At 41.7% G+C, this 22,306-nt stretch overlaps 3 protein-coding genes and 2 long non-coding RNA genes across 9 annotated transcripts in view; 3 read left to right on the forward strand and 2 right to left on the reverse strand.

Moving 5' to 3' along the window:
* Positions 1-2,441, forward strand: part of LOC110369546 (glutamate-rich protein 6) — a 19,582-nt gene extending 17,141 nt beyond the window's left edge. Inside the window, exons 5-11 of the mRNA XM_036137775.1 lie at positions 21-232; positions 329-387; positions 518-693; positions 1,201-1,280; positions 1,459-1,617; positions 1,774-1,993; positions 2,184-2,441. Coding sequence (XP_035993668.1) covers positions 21-232; positions 329-387; positions 518-693; positions 1,201-1,280; positions 1,459-1,617; positions 1,774-1,993; positions 2,184-2,441 — 1,164 coding nt within the window. The remainder of the gene's footprint in view (positions 1-20; positions 233-328; positions 388-517; positions 694-1,200; positions 1,281-1,458; positions 1,618-1,773; positions 1,994-2,183) is intronic.
* A 1,079-nt stretch (positions 2,442-3,520) lies between these two features.
* LOC118563438 (leucine-rich repeat extensin-like protein 1) lies at positions 3,521-5,589 on the reverse strand. 5 transcript variants are annotated; one of them, XM_036138157.1, is made up of 5 exons: positions 5,308-5,589; positions 4,767-4,904; positions 4,578-4,696; positions 4,357-4,428; positions 3,521-4,203 (listed from the first exon to the last, which is right to left on the reverse strand). In XM_036138157.1, exons 1-5 carry the CDS (start codon positions 5,555-5,557, stop codon positions 3,625-3,627), a joined length of 1,158 nt encoding a protein of 385 aa, XP_035994050.1. In that variant the 5' UTR covers positions 5,558-5,589; the 3' UTR covers positions 3,521-3,624. The 5 variants fall into 5 exon arrangements, with proteins under 5 accessions (XP_035994050.1, XP_035994049.1, XP_035994048.1 ...); XM_036138156.1 differs by having other exon boundaries at positions 4,339-4,428; XM_036138155.1 differs by having other exon boundaries at positions 4,321-4,428.
* A 2,643-nt stretch (positions 5,590-8,232) lies between these two features.
* Positions 8,233-8,938, forward strand: LOC118563439. The gene is made up of 4 exons (XR_004931219.1): positions 8,233-8,322; positions 8,425-8,547; positions 8,636-8,728; positions 8,814-8,938. It is a non-coding gene; the product is annotated as an uncharacterized LOC118563439 (long non-coding RNA).
* On the forward strand, positions 8,934-9,659 carry LOC118563440. The gene is made up of 3 exons (XR_004931220.1): positions 8,934-9,025; positions 9,120-9,178; positions 9,309-9,659. It is a non-coding gene; the product is annotated as an uncharacterized LOC118563440 (long non-coding RNA).
* Positions 9,660-13,383: 3,724 nt separating this feature from the next.
* selenot1a (selenoprotein T, 1a) lies at positions 13,384-20,625 on the reverse strand. Its single transcript, XM_012878951.3, has 6 exons — positions 20,492-20,625; positions 17,185-17,295; positions 15,368-15,494; positions 14,369-14,456; positions 14,000-14,166; positions 13,384-13,891 (listed from the first exon to the last, which is right to left on the reverse strand). The coding sequence occupies exons 1-5, from the start codon at positions 20,623-20,625 to the stop codon at positions 14,042-14,044; spliced, it is 585 nt and encodes a 194-aa protein (XP_012734405.1). The 3' UTR covers positions 13,384-13,891; positions 14,000-14,041.
* Positions 20,626-22,306: the final 1,681 nt, after the last annotated feature.

A 22,306-nucleotide genomic window follows, 5' to 3' on the forward strand; every position in this document is an offset into this window, starting at 1 on the left:
TGAATTGATGCACATCCTAGATAGCGCCACGGTTCTGCTGTGCCCAGCGCCAGCATCTGTGCCGGAAGCTGGAGAAAAAGAGATTCCTGTTTGAGGCTGGATGTGAGGGGAGGATTTGTAATCTGATGTCGGAGAATGACCAGCCAGCAACGGAAAGCAGAGAGAGGTTCTGTCCGAGCAAGGAGATGGAAGATCGCAATCGGTTCACCGTCGGCTTTAAAAGCGGACTGGGGTAAATCACTGCATTCTGAAATGATTGCATTCCTAAGGACACTAATGATCAATGTAGTGTAATGCCAAGAGTTATGCAAAAAGCACACTTTTACAGAACACAATCAGGTCTGAGAACCGCCACCAATCACACCAATCGACATGCAGCAGAGACCAGTAAGTACCCAGTCGGCTAAATGCACTCTGGCACTTTAGGTTTGTGACACGCTTGCACAGTTTTGCTTCTTTCATTTGGCCCGTGGGTAGAAAATCCCACATGCTGACAGTGTTACACTTCCACGTTTAGCTTCCCCTGCAGCAAACGCCCTTCACTTCAGACTCTCCTGCCCTCCTTGGAAGGACTGCTGGAAGGTGCACCTGGGAGAGGACACTGAAGAGGCTTTGACAGTGAAACAAGACGAACAAGCGTCCCATCCTCAATGTGATCACAGTCCAGCTCACTTTGGTTTGGGCCACTACCAGGTGACCAGAAATTACTGAGTTCACTCCTGTAAACAGCACAGCCTAAAGTTTTGAAGGCATTCGCTCACTCCATTGGACATTACCTGATGGTATTGACTGTAAATATCGCCCCCTCGTGGTCATTCAGGATTCAAAAAAGTTTTTTTGGTAGAAAGTGGAGTTTGTAGCTTTTTAGGTCAGGTTGTAAAAATATTTGAGCCAAAAGCTGAAGAAACAACCAAAATGCAGTTTCTTAGACTATCTTGCAATCTCATTACAGTGTCGTAAGCTGTATGCAACGAAATTTTGTTTTGTACACTCTGTGCATACAAAATGACAATAAAGTTTGTCTAATGTCTAATCTTCACTTGGTTCATAGGCGTATAACTGCATAAAAGTGTGTTATTTACCTATCCTCACAAGCAAGTCCTTTGATTTTGAATAAACCGACTCAGTTATGTATTTAGTGTACTATTAATCATAGCAGATGCATACATAAGGATTTAATAACATTTTCTTCTGAATCAGGGGAGAGGACTTCTGCAGAAGTTTTATTCCAGTGGCAAAAAGTTCCTGGACGCTTTCCCGGATGGCTCTGCTCAGGTCTTGTATCCAGACACATGGAAAGTACTTTAGAAAGAATTGTGATCATGTATGAAAACAATGTAATCACTGATAAGTTGACTTTTCAAAAATAAAGGATGCCTTTAGACGTTAAAGGTCCGATTGTGTTCAGTACATGACACACTGCAGTGCGCGCCCCTGTCCTTATCAGAAGGGTTGCAGCTATCCTTCAGGCCTGTTGGCCGTCATCGTTGTGGTCTCCAGACACAAAGGCAGAGTCTGCCTTGTTTATGACGACATCAGCGCTCCCCGTCAGCCTCTTAGAGCCGTCTTCCAGTGTGATGGCAGGGCAGCATGTTACCACAGCAATGGCAGCATATGGTAAATGTTCACTTACTGCTCCTTTCATTTTCAGCTGATATTAAAACAGGGAAGATGTCGCTTCGTGCATGCTTCCGATAAAGCTATATTTTTCTTTTCACAGTCAGGTGCTTGACTGTGGACATCCATGTGAATGTGTTTGTGTCCGTGCTGCAGGCTGGCCCTGAACGCATCCGGTGGTCAGTGCTTGAACGATGCTGGGGCCAAAACACGCCGGTGGAGTTGGAGGAGCGGGGGTAAAGCCTCCATTCAGCCCATCGCCCTGATGCTCAACCAAAGCATCGGAGTACGAGTCTCTGTGGACCGAAAGGTGTTTGTGTCCTTCTTGTCCAGAGGGCAGCAGGCAAAGTTCAGCATGGGTCCCTGCTGTGCTCAGGTAAAAACGATGCATCATTTCCTTCCAGATTTATGAAAAAAAAAGTAAGATACATGATAGTATGAATGTTTTACAAAATGAGTAACTTATAAGATTGCAAACTGGAGTCTTGACTTCTTAAATACACTGCATCACAAACTAAAAACAACAAGAAAAAAAGGCAATTCTGATGCTTTCTGATTGAATTCAGGGAGAACATAGAGCGGCTGGTTCCAGATCAGCGGGTGTGAAGGAGGAGATGTTGGTGTTGGTAACCCAGATGAAGATCCACCTGGCGACCCAGCATCTTCACCGATGCCTGGGAGCGCCATCCAATCGTCGGTCTCCAGAGATCAAGCTCACTCCGCGCCTCCATGTTGCTGCGCGAAGACTTCTGGGAGTTGGTGGAGACGAAGGGTTGACCGATGGGGACAAAGCCTTCATCCGTGGGTGCCTGAAGGACTGCTGATGTACGACGGTTGAGTTTACAGTAGATTCTGGTACACAGCTGCATCTCCATAAATTTAAACATCAACTGAAACTGTTGGATCAATTACACCCAGAGATATAAATCATTGTGGCTTATAGCTAACAAAAACCTCAAATTAGGCCCCGACATTAGATTATTATATCAGGATATTATTAAAAATAAGTAATTTTGATAGAGAAATTGAAATCTACTGAAAAGAATATCCATGTCCTGTGCAGCATTATTTTACTACAGCCTGTGGCTCTGCTCAGGTGTAAATGAAGCCCGGGTTGCACCCTTTAGCTTGTCTGAATAGTCTTTCACCCTCAAACAATCCATTAATTTATGTGGATCCAGCATTTTTGACGCATACCCTTCGTTTGGAGGGTGTCGAGGAGAGAAATGTCAAGTCAGCCATCCCAGTGATGTGTGGGTCATTAAAGTGTTGGATTATATATTTTCCTGGTTTCCAGCAATTGAGCAGAATTAGGTGCCAAACGATAAACTGTCACCATGTAACGATTAAACAAAGTGTACTTTATAACATTCTAATCTGAGATGCATCTGTGTGCTTTCGTAGCATGAATAGACCAACACCCTAGCACAATTCAAAATAAAACTAACATTGTCATTCCTGAGCTTTTTGTGGGTATTTTAAACACTTCCAATTCCTGAAGCTTTTTTTAAAAATATATATTTGACAATACATAACCTCACTGTACCTTTTAGGTCTTGATATCTAATTTGCTTCATCTAATGAAATAAGAGCATGAAGTCTTCCTGATTGCATAAACATGAGTGGCTGGACTGCTTTCTGTGACCTACAGACTACTGCATCATGAAGTTTCGCTCTCAGATTTACACTATTGACCAACGCCTGCATATAAAAGCCGAGGCCAGCAGATATTTTGATGTGCAGAAACGGACCACCGGTGAACTTGATGCCAACAAGGCCTGACAATAGTCAGCTTTAAAACTAATTTTTTTGCCATAGAGAGAAGAATAACCGCACACTACTACGTCAAGTTTCTACAAGCGACACATCACCCCTTTATTTTTGCTTCACACAACACTGCGCATGGTCCACAATTTATAGTCACACCCATGATTGACGTCATTGAAGAGCACTCAGAATACACGTCAACAAGACAGAACACATTAGTTTGCAGTTTTAATGTTTATTTTAGCCATGTTGAGGATAAAACATTTGTTCAAAGCTTTCCTGATTTGGAATTAGTGGTGGGTAGTCCATAGGGTACCACTGTGCAGGAGACCGAGGAGTCATGGCTACCTTGGGACATTTTTCAGGAGGGTAGTGACAGGTGGGAGGAAATACTGGAAATTGAGGCCACTGTTGCCAAGGGAAATATGGGTCAAAAGGAATCTGGGGATAAGGGACTTTTGGCTCTGCAGTAGGAGACGCTGCTGGAGATTCATAAGAAAGTTCGTAGTTAAAAAAGTCTTGGCTTTCCTGTGTAGCAGGAGATGCTGTGGGGGTGTAGGGACTAGTGGTCATCTTTGGTCTTGAAGTTGGAGCCACTGGATATTTTTCAGTTGGGTAAGGCAAGAAGGGTGGGAGTTCTGGAAACTGATGCCAGTTTTGCGAGGGCAAATATGGAGGAAGGGGAATTGGTACTTTAGTTGGAGGTGGGGCAGTTGATTGAGGTGGGTATGGGTATAAGGGGAATTTATATTGTGGTGCAGGTTCAGCCAAGGAAGGGAAAAGATGAGAATAAAAGTCAAAGTAGGGCGCCTGCGGAACCTGCGGAACCTGGGGCGCCTGCGGAACCTGGGGCGCCTGCGGAACCTGGGGCGCCTGCGGAACCTGGGGCGCCTGCGGAACCTGGGGCGCCTGCGGAACCTGGGGCGCCTGCGGAACCTGGGGCGCCTGCGGAACCTGGGGCGCCTGCGGAACCTGGGGCCATTTAGGACATGTCAGGGACAGTGGATGGTCTTGCCAGAGTAGAGGCAGCACGTAGTTTCCACCCTTGGGATGAAAACAGAATGTTACATTTGAGTCAGAGCAACTTATTCTTATTTGCATTTCACAAAACTACATTCATAACATTGCCTTGTAAAGAAACAAAGTCAGAGGAAAAATTCAACTCATTGTGACAGCTAATAAACTTCAGATACCTGCTGAAGCATGTGGCAGCCATGGTATGGGACAATCATGATCAACAGCATGGTGTTCACATGAATTCTGTAGCCACATCTTGGAGGGAGCATGGACAGAGGCACCGGGTGCTCTTTTGCTGTGGGGGGATTACAGAATCAGTACACATTCCTTGGTTAAAAATTTACTTAGTGATGTTAGCATTTTACCTTGCATCACTGAAAGGTGTGAAGCCTCTGGGCCAAGCGATCTGAACTTCATGTGGTCGCCAAAACAATGGAGAGAGGTAGCCAAGCTGTTCCATTTCTCCTGGGAAGGTTCATCCATGTCCGTGTGCTTGGACCAGCCTGCAAAGGGAAGGCAGAAATCCTCATTTCACTTGAGCAGCTTTACCACAGAGGCTACAGATCGTGACAGTTGATTGACACCTGAGGCCTTGACAAGCACTTCCAGCTACTTTGCCCTCCGTGACCACTCACTTGTTTTGCCATGTGAATTATGCAGCCATGCATTCCTTACCTTGCTAGACTTAAGATACAGCTAGTCTCAGAATTTCATTAAAAAGTGTAGCCATTTGAGGAAGGATATATTCAACACCTATAATGTTACTAACCCCAACTAAAGGATAAAAATTGGCAGATGCACTTCATGTTGCTGGCCACTAGGTGTCCCACTAGCACATACTCATTCAAGCCTCAAAATGAACCTGTCACATTAGTGGAACTTCTGCTGTAGACACCGAGAACATACCTGCGAAGTCCGCCTGATAATCGGCCTCGTCGTCCACTGAAGCATTTGAAGAGGTTTTTCTGGTTCCAGCTAAGACCTTAAAAACGTCCCCAAACACAATCTTTCCTTCTCGGACCCCAGCTTCTCTCGTCGCCACTTGTCTGAGCGACTTCCTCAGGCCGAGGCAGTCCGCAGGAGGCGCTAAAGAACACATCAGCAAAACGGCTGCAGCCAAGCAGGCAGCTGGATGCTCCTTCCCTGCTCTACCCATTGTTCTCTGCCTGCACAACCACTGTGGAGAAGTGCAGTGTCGCCTGCTATTTCAACCTGGTCGCCAGTGCGTCAGGGACCAATCAGATGCCGCAAATCAGCTTCAATCAGCGTGATAGGTCACACCTGAGTGTGGTCAAGAAGGACCTTATTGCCCAGAGCAATGGTCCCAACCCTGTCTCTGTTGCAGCAAACCTGATTCAAATGATTGAAGGACGTCCATCAGGGGCTGCAGAAGCCTCTTAATCGCTTATTCACACAAGCAGAGGTGGAAAGAGTGGCAAAATAATATACTCAAGCAAAAGTGCAGTTGCTTTGACAGCATTTCACTTAGATACATGTGAAGTCACAAGTGTAAAATGTTATGAACAAGTGAAAAGTACCTGATTAAAATGTGTACTTTAATTACAAATTACTCGTTTGCTTTTCTGTGAGCGGAAGAACGTTGTTCTCGTGCATTTCACAAAGCAGATATTGGTGTCAAACTGTTTTTAATCAAAGGAGCCGTCTCAGCATTCTTCTCCTTGTTCCACTGATCTTCATCCCATCCTTTGTCCACAATCCCGTATCGAATAGTGTTAAATAACTGACTCCGACCTCAGTGTCTGATCCTCTATTTTCAGCTTTAGCCAGTATGAATTATAATCACAAGAACTACATAACACTGATATTATTTACATTATTTAATATGTTATTTAGCAAGTTTACATGGTTGTATATAGTCTTGAACATAAACCAGATACTGTCTAATTATTGACTCCTGCATGCAGTAGTAAGATGCCACCTGGTTAGCGCTTATGTTGTTATTTTAACCTTAGATTAGGTCCAGTGTTGTGTCAGTGTGGCATACATACCCTGTCAGAATAGCATACTGGTAGCAGATATTTATAGCTGTCAGTCAGTTTATATCGAAACAGCATACCAATTATTGTGCAGGAGTATCAATGATTTGATAGGTGCTTGTTCCTTGGACGATACAGCTTACAAAGGGGTATGCTATTTTGATTTATTTGACATGTTTATTGTTGATCACTTTGGGGTAAAGCGTTAAATGCTAATAACTTGATCCTACACAAGAGTGGACAAATTATCATAAGATTAAATTATTTATGACTCCACTTGCTGAAAATAAATAATTAGATAATTGTACATTTCTTGTAATCATGAAAGGGATGCAGTTAATACACATATATCCTCATAGTCGGAGGTTCGCTGAAATTAACACATCCACAATTATGTAGGTTCAATTGCAGTGTATGCGCATTACTGATGGGTATCGTGAACCATCAGGACACCGGTGACTACGTTAAAAAGTAAAAAAATAAATAATGTTTTTAGGCAAAGAGTTTACATTGCATTATAGAGCTGTGGCATTTTTTATGCTTAAACTGGTCCCTTAAGTATAGCCATGGGTTTTCCTCATTTTCTCTGTGGTCAACCTCAGCTGTAGTTGATGTGTTTTTGTTAGGGCCACTAGCATCCACTGTGCCTCCATGTTGGGATCTGATAACTGACCTCAAACCCAACCAATGGATTACTGCTGTTGCTTCAGGTGATTCTTTTTTTTTTTTTTTACTCAGTAGCTGATGTGATTTCAAATGTAACTGGGTATAATACGAGTAAAAGATTAGCTTTTGTAAACTACCTAAAAAGTACACATAACACACAAATTGTACTTAACTACAGTAAAACGAGTAAATGTAACTAGTTACGTTCCACCCCTGCATATAAGTCAGGTGTGTGGCAGCAAGGAGGAACCTAAAACATGCAGGACAGGCCGACATGAGGATCAGGGTTGAGAACCGCTGGCCAACAGGACAGGTCTACTCAGACGTAAAGTTAAACAAAAAAAAAGGGTAAATTAGTGCACAAAGCAGTCAGCCAGGAGCCAATAAGAGAGGTATTGTTACACCTGGCAGCCATTTCTCCAAGGTTACTAACAACACTAGGCAGAGTGAAGCTTGCGACACATCCAACCAACGCTCTGGTGAGTCGACCTTGTTTCTCTTTTTGATATTTGTATCAAAAAACATATAGACTGTTGGGTTTTAATGTGCAGTTTGTGCTCGTATTTTTTATACCATTCTCAAAAATTAATAGAACGTTTATTGACATTAGACTATGAAGCCCTTCTGATAAATGCTGTCCAGATGTTGGTGGGTTTCCAGTGGCATTTTGATGATTTTTCTCTGATGATGCATGAGCTCCAAATCTTTAAGGCTGGAAGAGCTCCTTGCCATCACCTTAACCTTCCACAGATTCACGTCAGGTTGGGAAAAACCTTGATATTAAAGCCTGTTATGGTCTCAAGAAGTCTGTAGGTACATTTAAAAGATTACTTAAACCTATCATGATTCATCTTTATATCTTACATTTTGAAAAAAAAAAAACATATTAAAGAGCTAAAATTTGATTTCAGTTTTTCACAGCATCCAGTACTCAGGAGGGATGTAAAAAGTGGGTTTCCTTAAATATATACACTCCTCTTCTACACATATATGACATTACATTCCACTTGTCTATTTCATTTAATTTGTTTACTTTTACTATGCTTGTTCCTTTCAACCGAGAGGGAAATGAGGAAGCCCGGTTTGTCCCGAGAGTCGGCTCGACGTGCGTTCACCGGAATCTCTCTGGAAATTGCACAAAGTTATGCAGAAGGGCCATTTTTAAGCACATTTTTTGTTAAGAGTGTGATATAACTGTTTTACAGCAGACTCCTTTGCATCACTGGAATACAGTCCAATGTCTGTGTCAGATGAGCAAGTAAGACCATTTAAGCTCTAGAGAATAAATCAATCTATTTATGATATATGACTGGTTTCTTTTATTTATTTGTTTCCCCTGTTTTTACTTGTGTTTGGCTAGAGGACACAAAAAGCAAGCTCACGGTTTGTTAGTGACCCGCCAACCCATTTCACCAGAGGGGCAGGAGTTCTGAAGTACAGTCGGGAGCCTGAAAGCATGGACATACTGGCATCCCTCCCAGAGGTGAGGGTCACTATTCATCTCTTGTTGTACATTTTTATCCATAGCTGCACAATTTTACAGATTGTCCCACCATAATCCTGTTATCCAGGTCCAGCAGCAAAGAAACTCCCCAATAAAGTGTGCCTATTGTGGGGAAAATCCCTACCCCTCACTGGATTCACCAGGGATACAGGATCCAGAGGTGTGTGAGGCAGTAAATCACGTTCCCTTAAATCCACATCTGGATACTAGAAATAATCTTAGATATGAATTGATGCACATCCTAGATAGCGCCACGGTTCTGCTGTGCCCAGCGCCAGCATCTGTGCCAGAAGCTGAAGATAAAGAGATTCCTGTTTGAGGCTGGATGTGAGGGGAGGATTTGTAATCTGATGTCGGAGAATGACCAGCCAGCAACGGAAAGCAGAGAGAGCTTCTGTCCGAGCAAGGAGATGGAAGATCGCAATCGGTTCACCGTCGGCTTTAAAAGTGGACTGGGGTAAATCACTGAAATGAAATGATTGCATTCCTAAGGACACTAATGATCAATGTAGTGTAATGCCAAGAGTTATGCAAAAAGCACACTTTTACAGAACACAATCACGTCTGAGAACCGCCACCAATCACACCAATCGACATGCAGCAGAGACCAGTAAGTACCCAGTCGGCTAAATGCACTCTGGCACTTTAGGTGTGTGACACGCTTGCACAGTTTTGCTTCTTTCATTTGGCCCGTGGGTAGAAAATCCAACATGCTGACAGTGTTACACTTCCACGTTTAGCTTCCTCTGCAGCAAACGCCCTTCACTTCAGACTCTCCTGCCCTCCTTGGAAGGACTGCTGGAAGGTGCACCTGGGAGAGGACACTGAAGAGGCTTTGACAGTGAAACAAGACGAACAAGCGTCCCAACCTCAATGTGATCACAGTCCAGCTCACTTTGGTTTAGGCCACTACCAGGTGACCATAAATTACTGAGTTCACTCCTGTAAACAGCACAGCCTGAAGTTTTGAAGGCATTCGCTCACTCCATTGGACATTACCTGATTGTATTGACTGTAAATATCGCCCCCTCGTGGTCAATCAGGGTTCAAAAAAGTTTTTTTGGTAGAAAGTGGAGTTTGTAGCTTTTTAGGTCAGGTTGTAAAAATATTTGAGCCAAAAGCTGAAGAAACAACCAAAATGCTGTTTCTTAGACTAATTTGCAATCCCATTACAGTGTCGTAAGCTGTATGCAACGAAATTTTGTTTTGTACACTCTGTGCCTACAAAATGACAATAAAGTTTGTCTAATGTCTAATCTTCACTTGGTTCATAGGCGTATAACTGCATAAAAGTGTGTTTATCTACTTATCCTCACAAGCAAGTCCTCTGATTTTGAATAAACCGACTCAGTTATGTATTTATTGTACTATTAATCATAGCAGATGCATACATAAGGATTTAATAACATTTTCTTCTGAATCAGGGGAGAGGATTTCTGCAGAAGTTTTATTCCAGTGGCAAAAAGTTCCTGGACGCTTTCCCAGATGGCTCTGCTCAGGTCTTGTATCCAGACACATGGAAAGTACTTTAGAAAGAATTGTGATCATGTATGAAAACAATGTAATCATTGAGTTGACTTTTCAAAAATAAAGGATGCCTTTAGACGTTAAAGGTCCGATTGTGTTCAGTACATGACACACTGCAGTGCGCGCCCCTGTCCTTATCAGAAGGGTCACTCACAGCTATCCTTCAGGCCTGTTGGCCGTCATCGTTGTGGTCTCCAGACACAAAGGCAGAGTCTGCCTTGTTTATGACGACATCAGCGCTCCCCGTCAGCCTCTTAGAGCCGTCTTCCAGTGTGATGGCAGGGCAGCATGTTACCACAGCAATGGCACCATATGGTAAATGTTCACTTACTGCTCCTTTCATTTTCAGCTGATATTAAAACAGGGAAGATGTCGCTTCGTGCATGCTTCCGATAAAGCTATATTTTTCTTTTCACAGTCAGGTGCTTGACTGTGGACATCCATGTGAATGTGTTTGTGTCTGTGCTGCAGGCTGGCCCTGAACGCATCCGGTGGTCAGTGCTTGAATGATGCTGGGGCCAAAACACGCCGGTGGAGATGGAGCGGGGGTAAAGCCTCCATTCAGCCCATCGCCCTGATGCTCAACCAAAGCATCGGAGTACGAGTCTCTGTGGACCGAAAGGTGTTTGTGTCCTTCTTGTCCAGAGGGCAGCAGGCAAAGTTCAGTGTGGGTCCCTGCTGTACCCAGGTAAAACCAATGCATCGTTTCCTCATTTTAACTATGTTCCTTCCAAATTTATGAAAAAAAGTAAGATACTTGATAGTATGAATGTTTTACAAAATAACTGATACGATTGCAAACTGGAGTCTTCACTTCTTAAATACACTGCATCACAAACTAAAAACAAGGAAAAAAAGGCAATTCTGATGCTTTCTGATTGAATTCAGGGAGAACATAGAGCGGCTGGTTCCAGGTCAGCGGGTGTGAAGGAGGAGATGTTGGTGTTGGTAACCCAGATGAAGATCCACCTGGCGATCCAGCATCTTCACCGATGCCTGGGAGCGCCATCCAATCGTCGGTCTCCCGAGATCAAGCTCACTCCGCGCCTCCATGTTGCTGCTCGAAGACTTCTGGGAGTTGGTGGAGACGAAGGGTTGACTGATGGGGACAAAGCCTTCATCCGTGGGTGCCTGAAGGACTGCTGATGTACGATGGTTGAGTTTACAATAGATTCTGGTACACAGCTACATCTCCATAAATTTAAACATCAACTGAAACTGTTGGATCAATTACACCCAGAGATATCATTGTGGCTTATAGCTAACGAAAACCTCAAATTAAGCCCCGACATTAGATTATTATATCAGAGTACTATAAAAATAAGTAATTTTGATAGGGAAATTGAAATCTACTGAAAAGAATATCCATGTCCTGTGCAGCATTATTTTACTACAGTTGACTGCATCAGCCTGTGGCTCTGCTCAGGTGTAAATGAAGCCCAGGTTGCACCCACAGACATCATATACGTAGACGTAGATTCATATACGTAGACGCGTCATAGGCCGCAGGTTCGCACGTCAACGTCACCGCCATATTGTATGTGGCAGAAAAAAGTTGAGTTCTGTTATTGTGAACGTGAATCAGAAATGATGCCTCATTCCTGTGCTGCATGGAAATGTATTCTGGCTGATTTCACTATTTGTATCTGTCTTCTATATATATATATATATATATATATATATATATATATATATATATATATATATACACACATGTGTATGTGTTGTGAATATAATGATCAATTTGTTAAATCTAAACATTGTGGTCTTCATTATTTCATAAAACCGTGTCACATGTAAACCTTTAGGAACAGACTTTTTGGGGGAGTATTAAAGAGGTAAAATTAATAAGAGAAAAAAAGTCCTAGGTCAATAAAGTAAAAAAAAAAAAAAAAAACCACAAAAGTGATAATGTTATGAGAAAAACGTCATATTGTGAGAATTAAGAATGAACATTTCCAGAATAGTCACAGTTTGCAGAATTATTTCACTCCTGGAGTAACAGGGCCAGGTTAGATTATGTTAAATATTTTTATTCTTTAGGAGAATAAATTCAGGAGAATGAAGCTAAAGGGATACGAAAATAAACTTGTAATATTACAAAAACAAAAATACTACGAATACAAAGTATATTCAGAGATTAAAGTCCCTCTGATACTGTTTAAGTGATTGAGTAACTGCATATTTGCCACATTAAGGATAGCGGACGCTCTGACGCATCGCAGCATAGGCAGAACCCGCCCAATGACGCGTCTACTCTTATATTATGTCTATGGTTGCACCCTTTAAACAATCCATGAAATTATGCAGATCCAGCACTTTTGACGCATACCCTTCATTTGGAGGGTGTCGAGGAGAGAAATTTCAAGTCAGCAGCCATCCCAGTGATGTGTGGGTCATAACAGTATTGAATTTTTATTTATTTTTTTCTGGTTTCCAGCAATTGAGCAGAATTAGGTGCCAAACGGTAAACTGTCACCATGTAACGATTAAACAATAAAGTGTACTTTATAACATTCTAATCTGAGATGCATCTGTGTGCTTTCGTAGCATTAATAGACCAACACCCTTACACAATTCAAAATAAAATAAAGCGATTCTGGTCCATTATTGTCATTCCTGAGCTTTTTGTGAGTATTTAAAGGAACAATAACACTTTCAATTCCTCAAGCTTTTTTTTTTTTATATATATATATATATATATATATATATATATATATATATATATATATATATATATATATATATATATATATATATATATATATATATATATATATTTCACAATACATAACCTCTCTCTGTACCTTATAAGTCTTGATATCTAATTTGCTTCATCTAATGAAATAAGAGCCTGAAGTCTTCCTGATTGCATAAACATGAGCGGCCGGACTGCTTTCTGTGACCCACCCAGATGTTTTACCCCCAGACTACTGCATCATGAAGTTTCGCTCTCATCAGATTTACACTATTGACCAACGCCTGCATATAAAAGCCGAGGTCAGCAAATATTCTGATGTGCAGAAACGGACCACCGGTGAACTTGATGCCAACAAGGCCTGACAATATTCAGCTTTAGGGCAGTAGACCAACTGGATTTTTATCTTTTTACCTCCCAGCCTTTTTCTCTCCAGTAACATTTCATGCCTTTCCTTTTCTCAGACATACAGTAAAGAACATTTTTGTTCTCTTTATCAACTTTATACAATCGAGATGAGAAATTAACTTAAAAAAAAAAAAGATAAAAACAAAAGACTTAAATCCACAAATACTCAGCGTCACACAGAAATCGTTACAATGTTTTATTAATCTTCTCAGCTTCCTCCGACGTATGTAAATATAAAAATTATTCAGAAATCTTTCCCAGACATGGTGAGAATGGCATTTTCACGACAATAATTACAGATCCTAATTGGTGCGTTTGCTATACTATCATCTACTCTGAATGAAACACTACATATGGCTCATTGGTACAAATAACTTTAGTCGTTTTTTTTTAATTCACATATCAATTATATGCAACAAGTTAAAGACTACGATAATCAATGTTAAATCTCTCCTCGGTGGACCACTAATCGCCTGGATGAACTCTGCAGTAGCACGGATAGTTGGAGAACGCAAGAGAACGGCCTAAACTGTTGCCGTGGATCCCGCTCTGGCGTCAGGGGCAGGACATCTCTACGGAGCGAGGTGAAGAGTGATGGGAGCATCCAGTCTGTGCCAGCAGTCCTCCTGCCTTCAGCGCAGACGTTCATAAGCATCACTTCACGGCCCACAGAGAGAACCCACCGCCGACCTGGAGAGAAGGAGGAGCCGGTGCGGGTTAAAGGAAACGAGCTCGGCAAATAAAAAAAAAAAAAAAAAAAGGCAGCTGAGGTTAACGGGGCTTTAGAGCAAAACGTACATGGAGGGGCTTTCAGCTCCAGCCAGGATTTGAACGGTAGGGTTAGGAGTGGTGGTGCGTTTTTGTGTTCATGTGAACGTTCATCTTCATCTCGTTGTCCAGGATCTGAACGAGCTGCTGCATGGAGGGCAGGTGACCCGACTCCAGCTTGGACCACACTGGTACGTCTAAAACAACAACAACAAAAAAACCTTTCCATTATACAGAGCAGTATCACAGCGTCAGACAGTAAAGGTTGCTGACGTGTAGCTTTATTTTACAGGAGTCCACAAATCCAATTTAATAACGGAATGATCTTAATATCCCAAACCGGAAAAGATGAGGTTAAGAGGTATTCCCTGAAGAAAAGCTGTTAAACGAAAAGCTCACCGTTTAACGTGATCTCAAACGCTCCGGTTGACATCATCTGGTTTTCAATCATGTTGCTGAAGAAGAACACCATCATGCAGGCGTATATCTGACAAAAAGAGCCAACACTAGGTTAAAAGCTGAGGAAAAGAGAAAAGCCATCATAAATTCAAACTCACGCATTCAGATCTAAAAATTCCTGAAGCCGTGTGATGCACATTTTCGGTTTCCAGACCTCTTATTCATTTTTAGCAGATTTTAAAAGAATAAATGCAAACAAATCTACAGGGCTTTAAATGTGCAGCCTTCAAAACAGAGGAGGAGGAGGAAGAGAGGCTGATGGATGGAAGATGGAAAGGCTAATGGTGGGTGGAGGAACGACAGAAAGGCTAATAGATGGATAGACGGATGAATAAATAGCTGGATGGACAGTATATAAACAGATGGACTGTTGTGAGGATTGATGGATGAATAAATAAATTGGAGGGTAGAACAGACCCATAAAGCGATGGGTAGAAGGAAAGATGCTGGCAGAATAAAGCTGAGGAATAAATTATTTTAATAGGCAACTTTCCTTTCCTTTTTTAGCCTGACAGAAAATCCTGATGTAGCTCTGCCATGTTCTAGACTGCCATGTTCTAGACTGCATGAGAGCTCTCCTGATTGGTTGATGGGATTAGACCATGTGCTCTGCTGCCATGAGTGAAACCACTTTGCTTTCTCTGACCTCACATTTTTTAACGGTCGTTAAAACTAGTGTCCAACGCAAAGTCTAATGGTTCCACTTACCAAACACTGATCTCAGATTTCTGTTTCAAAGGGTAACTAGTGTGTATTGTGATGCCATACTCCCCCGTGGTGATCTAAGCAAAAGTGAACATCATATAGCCGAGCAGAGCTCTGTCAGAGAGCTAATGATGACGTTTTGTTTTCTTTGAAGCGTAGACGCACGCCCTAATACCGATTTCCCTCCAATTCTAGTGTATGACTTAAAAAAAAATGAAATGCAGGAATCCTCACCTTATTTTGCTGGCCCCACTCCCAGATCCCCGGCGCTTGAACACCGAGGAGAGCAAATGGATCCCTGCCGACTATAATCAGCCCGATCACCAGTAGTTTGAATATGGACAGGAAGGAAGCAATGTGTCTGAGGAAATAAAAACACAAACCCGTCAGAAACGGACCTCCTGGATCCAGAACCGCAGCTCAGGAAATATAAAGCTGTCTGCTCTACATGTGGGCAGTCTCTCTGCCGCTAATTTATTTACATAACGGACGCGTCCTTCCTCCAACTTTCCCATTTTCTCTTTAAACTCTAATTTTTTTTCTTAATGCTGCTGATGCTGGGTACTTTAAATCGGGTGCATCATCAGACGTAGCATCATGCTGCATTTAGCAGTTCCTCCTTTGTCTGAAACATGTAGCCAACACAATGTGCAGATAGTAAATCATCATCGTCATCATCCGGCTGTGAAATGAAATCTGGAAGTCCTGGTTAGACCACAGCTATGAGATTATCAGAGCCGTATCTCAGTGACTCAGCGACGGCCAGCCCTGAGCTCCACACAGATATTCCTGCAGGCGGTTCCGTTTCATGTGGAGCCTGTGTGGATCGTTGCATCCTGTCATTATTTGCTGGTCTGCACAGCCACCATCTCTACCCTGATCCAGGACTCTGTGCACGTCTATACTTAAAGGGGTAAAACACAGCGCTAAGCTTATGATCTGAACTTAACCAGAAGATGGACCCTGAAATCGATGACGACAGCTGCAAAGATCTCAAACATTTTAAAGCAGAACTGGTAAAACGACGTTTATCGGTAGGAGAATCTTATTCTCACCGTGACGCAACACCAACTTTACAAGAACTCAAAGAAATGATGCGCGGAGAATTTGAAGCATGTGATGAGATACAGTCTCCTCTCCTCAATGCAGCCGATCTCTTGTGTGCTCATTAAGTCGCTGAGATGAAGCCCCAGGAGTCCCAGCAACCCCCCCCCCCCCCCCTCCCATGTTTAACTGTGGCCAAACCTAATGGGACTAAGGTTCCACTATGTCTGCCTTTATTTATTTACATCCTCCAGTTCATATCTAATGTAAAGAGCACCTGTTGCTCTCCTTTTCTATAAAAATGCTCTTTAAATGGAGCAGGATTCGTTTGATTCACACATGTGAGAATTGTATCATGTAATAAGACTCCAAATGAGGAGATATGAGAGAAATGGTTCCTGGAGAAAAATAGAAACACGAGAAACATACAAAATCTAACTTTCCAATGAGAAAATAAAAAAATAAGTTGATTAGTTTTAGGGGTCGAAATAACTTAGAGACATTCAGAAGTTAATTAATTTCAGCAATTCAATTCAGAAGGTGGAAGTGACAGATCTCATACACACACACACACACACTTCAAGCATTTTTTTTCTGTTCGTTGAGATTAGTAGGGTTTACAGTTAATGTAATCCAAAAACTACAAAAAGACTAACAAAATATTAAACCTGAGTGAGAGGAGAAAGACTTCTCAGTGGGCAGATATTTCTGCATTAAAAACCCTTGACTGGCTTTCTGTAATATTCTTGAGGTTTCCGTGAGCTGTGAGCCATAATCATTCAAAAGAAATTAAATTCCCTTTGAAGTTCTCATTTACTGGAGGCGCAGCAGCCCCCTGAAACCAGAAGAGGCGGGGCTCTAACGGCTGCATCTCAGCACCAGCCGACGCATCCTGAATGGGAACGATGTGATCCAACAGAACCTCCGTTTGTTAAACAAATTACGGCTAATCCTGGGCTGGACTTAATCCACTCGTAACAAGGCGGACAGAGGCGGTTGTCTCTTACCGATAGACGGGTATAGGGAGATAATTCTCCCCTTCGATGCGGATGTCTGGGTACCGCTGGTACAGGGCCTGCGTGTACTCCTCAAACACCCGCTTGTACCCTCAGGAAATGCTGCGGGACGAGAAGAAAACAGGTTGTACAGCTTTAACGGCAGCACGTCAAGAGGCAAAGCAACAGAATTATCAGCATCTGCTGAGATTTATCTGCAGTCGGTGAAGGACAGTTCCTCCACTGCATTACAGGGACGACAAAAACGCCATTTGGTCCGAATTTTACAAAAAAGGTGATTTTAACCCGTAGCAGCAGTCGAATGTCGGAAAATGATTTACGTTTTCTTCCAGAAGCATCGCGTAACCTGAAGCACATCTCTCACAGCTACCAGCTCCGCTATAGCTGGTTTCCTCTCCATCTACAGAGGCTGAGAACAAGTCGGGAAAATGAAAACGTCCGGAACTTTCCTCGTCTTTTCCCCCTGCAGTCAGATGTGTGTTGTCTAATTATCTGCAGTCAATTGTTTGCTTTTTAACGATTTAACTAGAGTCCAAACCTTTCATTTTTCTCCCAAGTTGCACCTGTGAGTCTGACCTAGGGCTGGGCGATATGGATTAAAAAATAAATCTCAGATTTTATCATACCAAATCCGATTAATCGATTTTTTCCTCCTTTTTGTTTCATAAAAAGAAATTAAAGAAATTATTTTAAAACCTTGCTTTTATGTCAAGCATTTCGTCAGGGAGTTGACCTGAATTCAAAGTGCAACTAAAAACAAGCTGTGAAACATGCTTGTAAAACAAGATGGCAGCCGTGCCATTATAAACAATGAAAATATAACAAAACATTTGCTGCTAGTGGTATTACACATTGAGCTAAGAACAGGCTTCACTGCACTTGTGAACTTCAAACTAAGTTAAAAAAAAAAAGTAAATAAGTAAATTAAGTACCTCGTATTATGGTAAAAAAAAGTTTCCACTTAACAATATTTTGACAATATATTTGCCTAAACATATATTCAGCATCACATGCTGTTCTCTTCATGGAAACCCAATGAGTGTATTGGCTAAATAAAATCCAGATTTTCCAAAAATGAAATCTTAAAGAATTGTAAATTCGAATTAATCGATTAAATCGATTTATTGCCCAGCCCTAGTCTAACCTTTCACATCTTTTCCCCATGCAAAGACATTGGGTGTTTCCCCACTAAAAACACGCCGAAAGAAGGATTACTCCTCCGCTTGCTCCATCTCCATGTCATGCGAAGCAAGTTACCGTATTTTTTGGACCATAAGACGCACAGGATTATAAGGCGCACTAAATATTCTTCCCATATCACTCCGCCCCTTCACGTACACAGCTCTCTATCTGTCTCTGTCGGGAGGACAGAGTAGTTGGACTACACTGCCCTGCTTATAGCATAAGGCCAAAATAAACTTAACTTGTATTAAATGCCTATCAACTTAATATATATTGGCAGAATGGATGGTAAAATGTGTGATTAGCTAGCTGAGCATCTAGAGCCAGAGAGGGACTGTGATGCAGCGCGTCGTTTTGACCGCCTGCTTGGAGCGGCTCAGTGTATCAAGCTCGGTGTTACATATAAAAACAGTTCGATCTAAAGACTTCTTGCCTCTGAGAAGTTTTTTATGACGCTTACAGTCATAAAAATTGAGCTCAGCACGTAGCAGTACGCGCAGAGTCCGCCCGGACCTCCACGAATAGAACTACATCCGAGTATGTGGGGGGCCTTTACATGAATGCACTTCTAGTTTCGACATTACAGTCAGGCAGTCTTGTAGACAGCTCAGGGGTCTGATCAGGTAGTGACAAAGTGTACCGTAATGCTCCGAATATCCACTGATCAGAGCGACTTCGTTGCTAACCAAAGTCGTACTTACGTATTTTAACAGATTTCTGAGCGCATTGTACCACAGAAAATTGGTCAGTAAGCACAACAGTAATCATATATAAGGAGCACCATCAATTTGAGACTATTTAAGGATTTTTTTTAGTGCGCCTTATAGTCCAAAAAATATGGTAACCATCAGCCTGATGGATGCAGTCTACAGATGGGTGATACGGTTATGTTTGTTGTTGCAACTGCTCAGATTTACTGGGACTAGCTGCACTGCAGTCGATGGTCTGCTTGTCCTCGTCAAAACTGACAAAAATCCTATTTTTTAACGTCAATCAAGATAGATTTTCTCCGCTGGATGAACTAGTGGCATCTACTCCAGGCATCCGTCTGCTGCGCGTTTACGGAACAGATCAAGGGAACTCGGCTCATCGTCGGACGTGACAACACTGGAAACGGCTTGCTGGGGGAATCAGGAGCAACTGCAGAAATCAGATTATGTTTGTTCATTTTACATCCAGCAGCTGTTTGTTAGACGCTTTGTTCTGTCTTAACAGTAAAAAGAAAATAATAATTTGGATGGTTTTATCAATAATGGCAGATTTTGTAAATGAGGACTAATATTTTTTCCAGCTTCCTGTTTTTTTTTTTCTTATTGCATTGATCACCGTGTTGGTGCCAGAAATCATGTGCGACAGTCAACTCAGCGGAATAAAAATAATGTGGAAAACTCACCATGAATAATAATAATATCCACTTGTTGCTCATTAAGAGCAAGCAATAATACGTCAAAAAGAAAGCAGAATCGTATTGACAACCATGATGAATCTGAGCACAATATTCGTGAGGCCTTATCCAAATCAGGGTTTGTGTCAGAAAGGTGAGTGTTAAAAGATTAAATGTTAAAATGGTCAAGGTGGGGGAAAAAACTGAATTAAACGCAGTGGTGCAATCTGCCTAAACCGGCTTTTAAAGTTTACCGGGGACATTTTTACTCGGGCCAAATATTAATCTAGTAATTTGACTTTCAACCTTTCAGACCTGCTTCTACAGCTTTAGCTTCGTGCTCAGAGAGGAACTGTAAAAACACAAAAGTTTTAACTGTACGAGTTTAATCCTGCCCTCTGTGAACGTCGCCTGCACCTGACATAAAAAGCAGGTTTACCTAAAGCCACAGAAACTGGGCGGTTCTTGCGGGGATTTACAATGTTTCACTGCGGAAGTGGAGCCATGTTACCGATGTGTGCGGGAGCTGTCAGAAGAGAAAAAAGCCACTTTCTCACATCTTGTTCCGGATTCTCTAAGAACAGCAAACGTTCTCCTCGGTCGCTGCTGTTTCTGCACAGAGACTAAAACCCGGCATAGCCTAGCTACTTTAGTCCGTAATGTGGTGTTAGCTGCTTTCTTCGAGCTAGCTTGCGATGACTCGCCAGATTTCTTTTCCGCTCGTCGTCTTACCAGATCTGAAATTTAAGCAGAGGTCCCGTAGCAAACTGCATCTTCATCTTCTTCACGCCGCTGCTGTCTCCGGCCGCGGCGCAGCACAGCGAGAAAAGCCCCAAAACGAGGAGCGAAAAGCGAAGCCCCTTCATCTCTATCCGGTCGGCGGTCGCTTGCCTCTGGGTTAATCTGTAATCTGCTTTTTTTTCTCTCTGGTTAGCCCCGCCTTTGTTTCTTATTCGCAATTTGCCTTGAAATGCCAAAGTCGCATAGCGCCCCCTACTGTTCTGGATGTCAGACACAGCCTGCTCTCACTCCTCTGCGTTGATTACTTAGACGTTTTTGAAATAATTTAAGAAATGTTCATTGTTAAAAAAAGAAAAAAGAAGAAAAAAAACTTTAAGAATCAATGAAGTCCCATTCCAGCATCATTTTACTGCTAGACGTCGATTTATCTTGAAATGTGACATTTCCTGCATTATTCTCGTTTGCAGCATTTAGCTTTTCACCAATACGTGACAATTAAAGTTTGCTATCATTTCATGTGAATTAAAAAAAGGTACATATTTTAATTGCTGTGTTATAATCATTATTTTAAAACACAACGCGCAGCTTATTAACACTTTTCGCCAGAGGGTAGCTGAGGAAATTGAAATCACTCTCCTTAATCTGTCATGCTGAAGTCATGGAGTCCGAGTCATTAGTTTACTTTAGCAGCTGGATTACACTGCGAGCCTCATTCTGTTCAAAGCTTGAAATAATTAATTTATCCGGACCAGCAAAGGTTACCAATTACCACTCTACAAATCTGTCTCTTTAACAGAATGCTTCCTAGTTTATGATGACCAAAACAAAATGGCCAAGGCAACCCAGGAAATAAACAGTAAACCTCATATAAAACCTGTGATAACATTTTTTCATTGTTGTGGTTCTGCTTTGTATCCGTCAGTCTGAGATGCTGCTGTGTCTTTGAGGAACTGCTTCTCAGGCACACTCAGGGGCAAATACAAACAGCTATTTAATAAAAAGCTGTAAAAACTAGAGGTTATACGACAGTCTAATTCTCAAACTGCAAGGAAAGGACGATCTACCGATAAAAATGGTTCTAGCATGTTACATACATTTTTGTAAAGCAAACTGATTTGGATTTTAAAGGATAATGTCTGTAATGATACGAGAAGGGTAGGTTGGGAAGCTGGCACACAGCAGAAGCCAGGGATTCTTTTCTAATTTACTATATTTCAAAGTTTTTGTTCAAGATGTTTTTAATCTAGATTACTATTACTAGAGACACTTCAGAATTGAAATAAAACATTTTAATTCATAATCCTTCCTTATCTTCAACTTTGGATGCCTCCTAGTGATCAGGGGGCAGCTGAGAATATTGTTCTTAAAAGGTGCTTCAGTGTGACTTGTGCTTATTTACACCAATTCTTATCAAAGCTAATTTCTGCGATTTTGTTCCATCTTAATTTGAGCTTTACACCTTAAATGTTTGCCATTTTAGATTGTCATGTCTCATCTTCGTCATATGGTTAAAACACTTCCAATTGACTATGAAAAGTACTATACAAATAAAAGTATTTTAAGTCTATTTAAAACAAATAATTTTAATGTATTTTTAAGTGAGATTCCACTATAGGTAATAAATTGTGTTCTCAGCTACAAAGTAGTAAGCCATCCAATTACAAACTGGTTCAGTAGTAAAGATATTTTTGTAGACCCGCCATTGCTTCAGTCTCCAAAGCAGGCTCGGGTTATGGACTATGCTTTAAAGTTGCTTAATTTAATTTAAAGACAGTGAGTGTGTAAAAAAAAAAAAAGTGTTACAAA

Source organism: Fundulus heteroclitus, chromosome 6 (assembly GCF_011125445.2).
Source record: "Fundulus heteroclitus isolate FHET01 chromosome 6, MU-UCD_Fhet_4.1, whole genome shotgun sequence".
In the NCBI taxonomy this organism is placed as follows: domain Eukaryota; kingdom Metazoa; phylum Chordata; class Actinopteri; order Cyprinodontiformes; family Fundulidae; genus Fundulus; species Fundulus heteroclitus.

What these genes read in the sequence shown, in the direction of transcription:
- LOC118563438 (XM_036138153.1), bottom strand. Translation starts at nt 5,557, where the DNA reads ATGGGTAGAGCAGGGAAGGAGCATCCAGCTGCCTGCTTGGCTGCAGCC. An exon ending in TTATCAGGCGGACTTCGCAG is followed by an intron (nt 4,905 to 5,307) that starts GTATGTTCTCGG and finishes TTCCCTTTGCAG; the next exon opens with GCTGGTCCAAGCACACGGAC. An exon ending in AGGTTCCGCAGGCGCCCCAG is followed by an intron (nt 4,204 to 4,284) that starts GTTCCGCAGGCG and finishes CAGGTTCCGCAG; the next exon opens with GTTCCGCAGGCGCCCTACTT.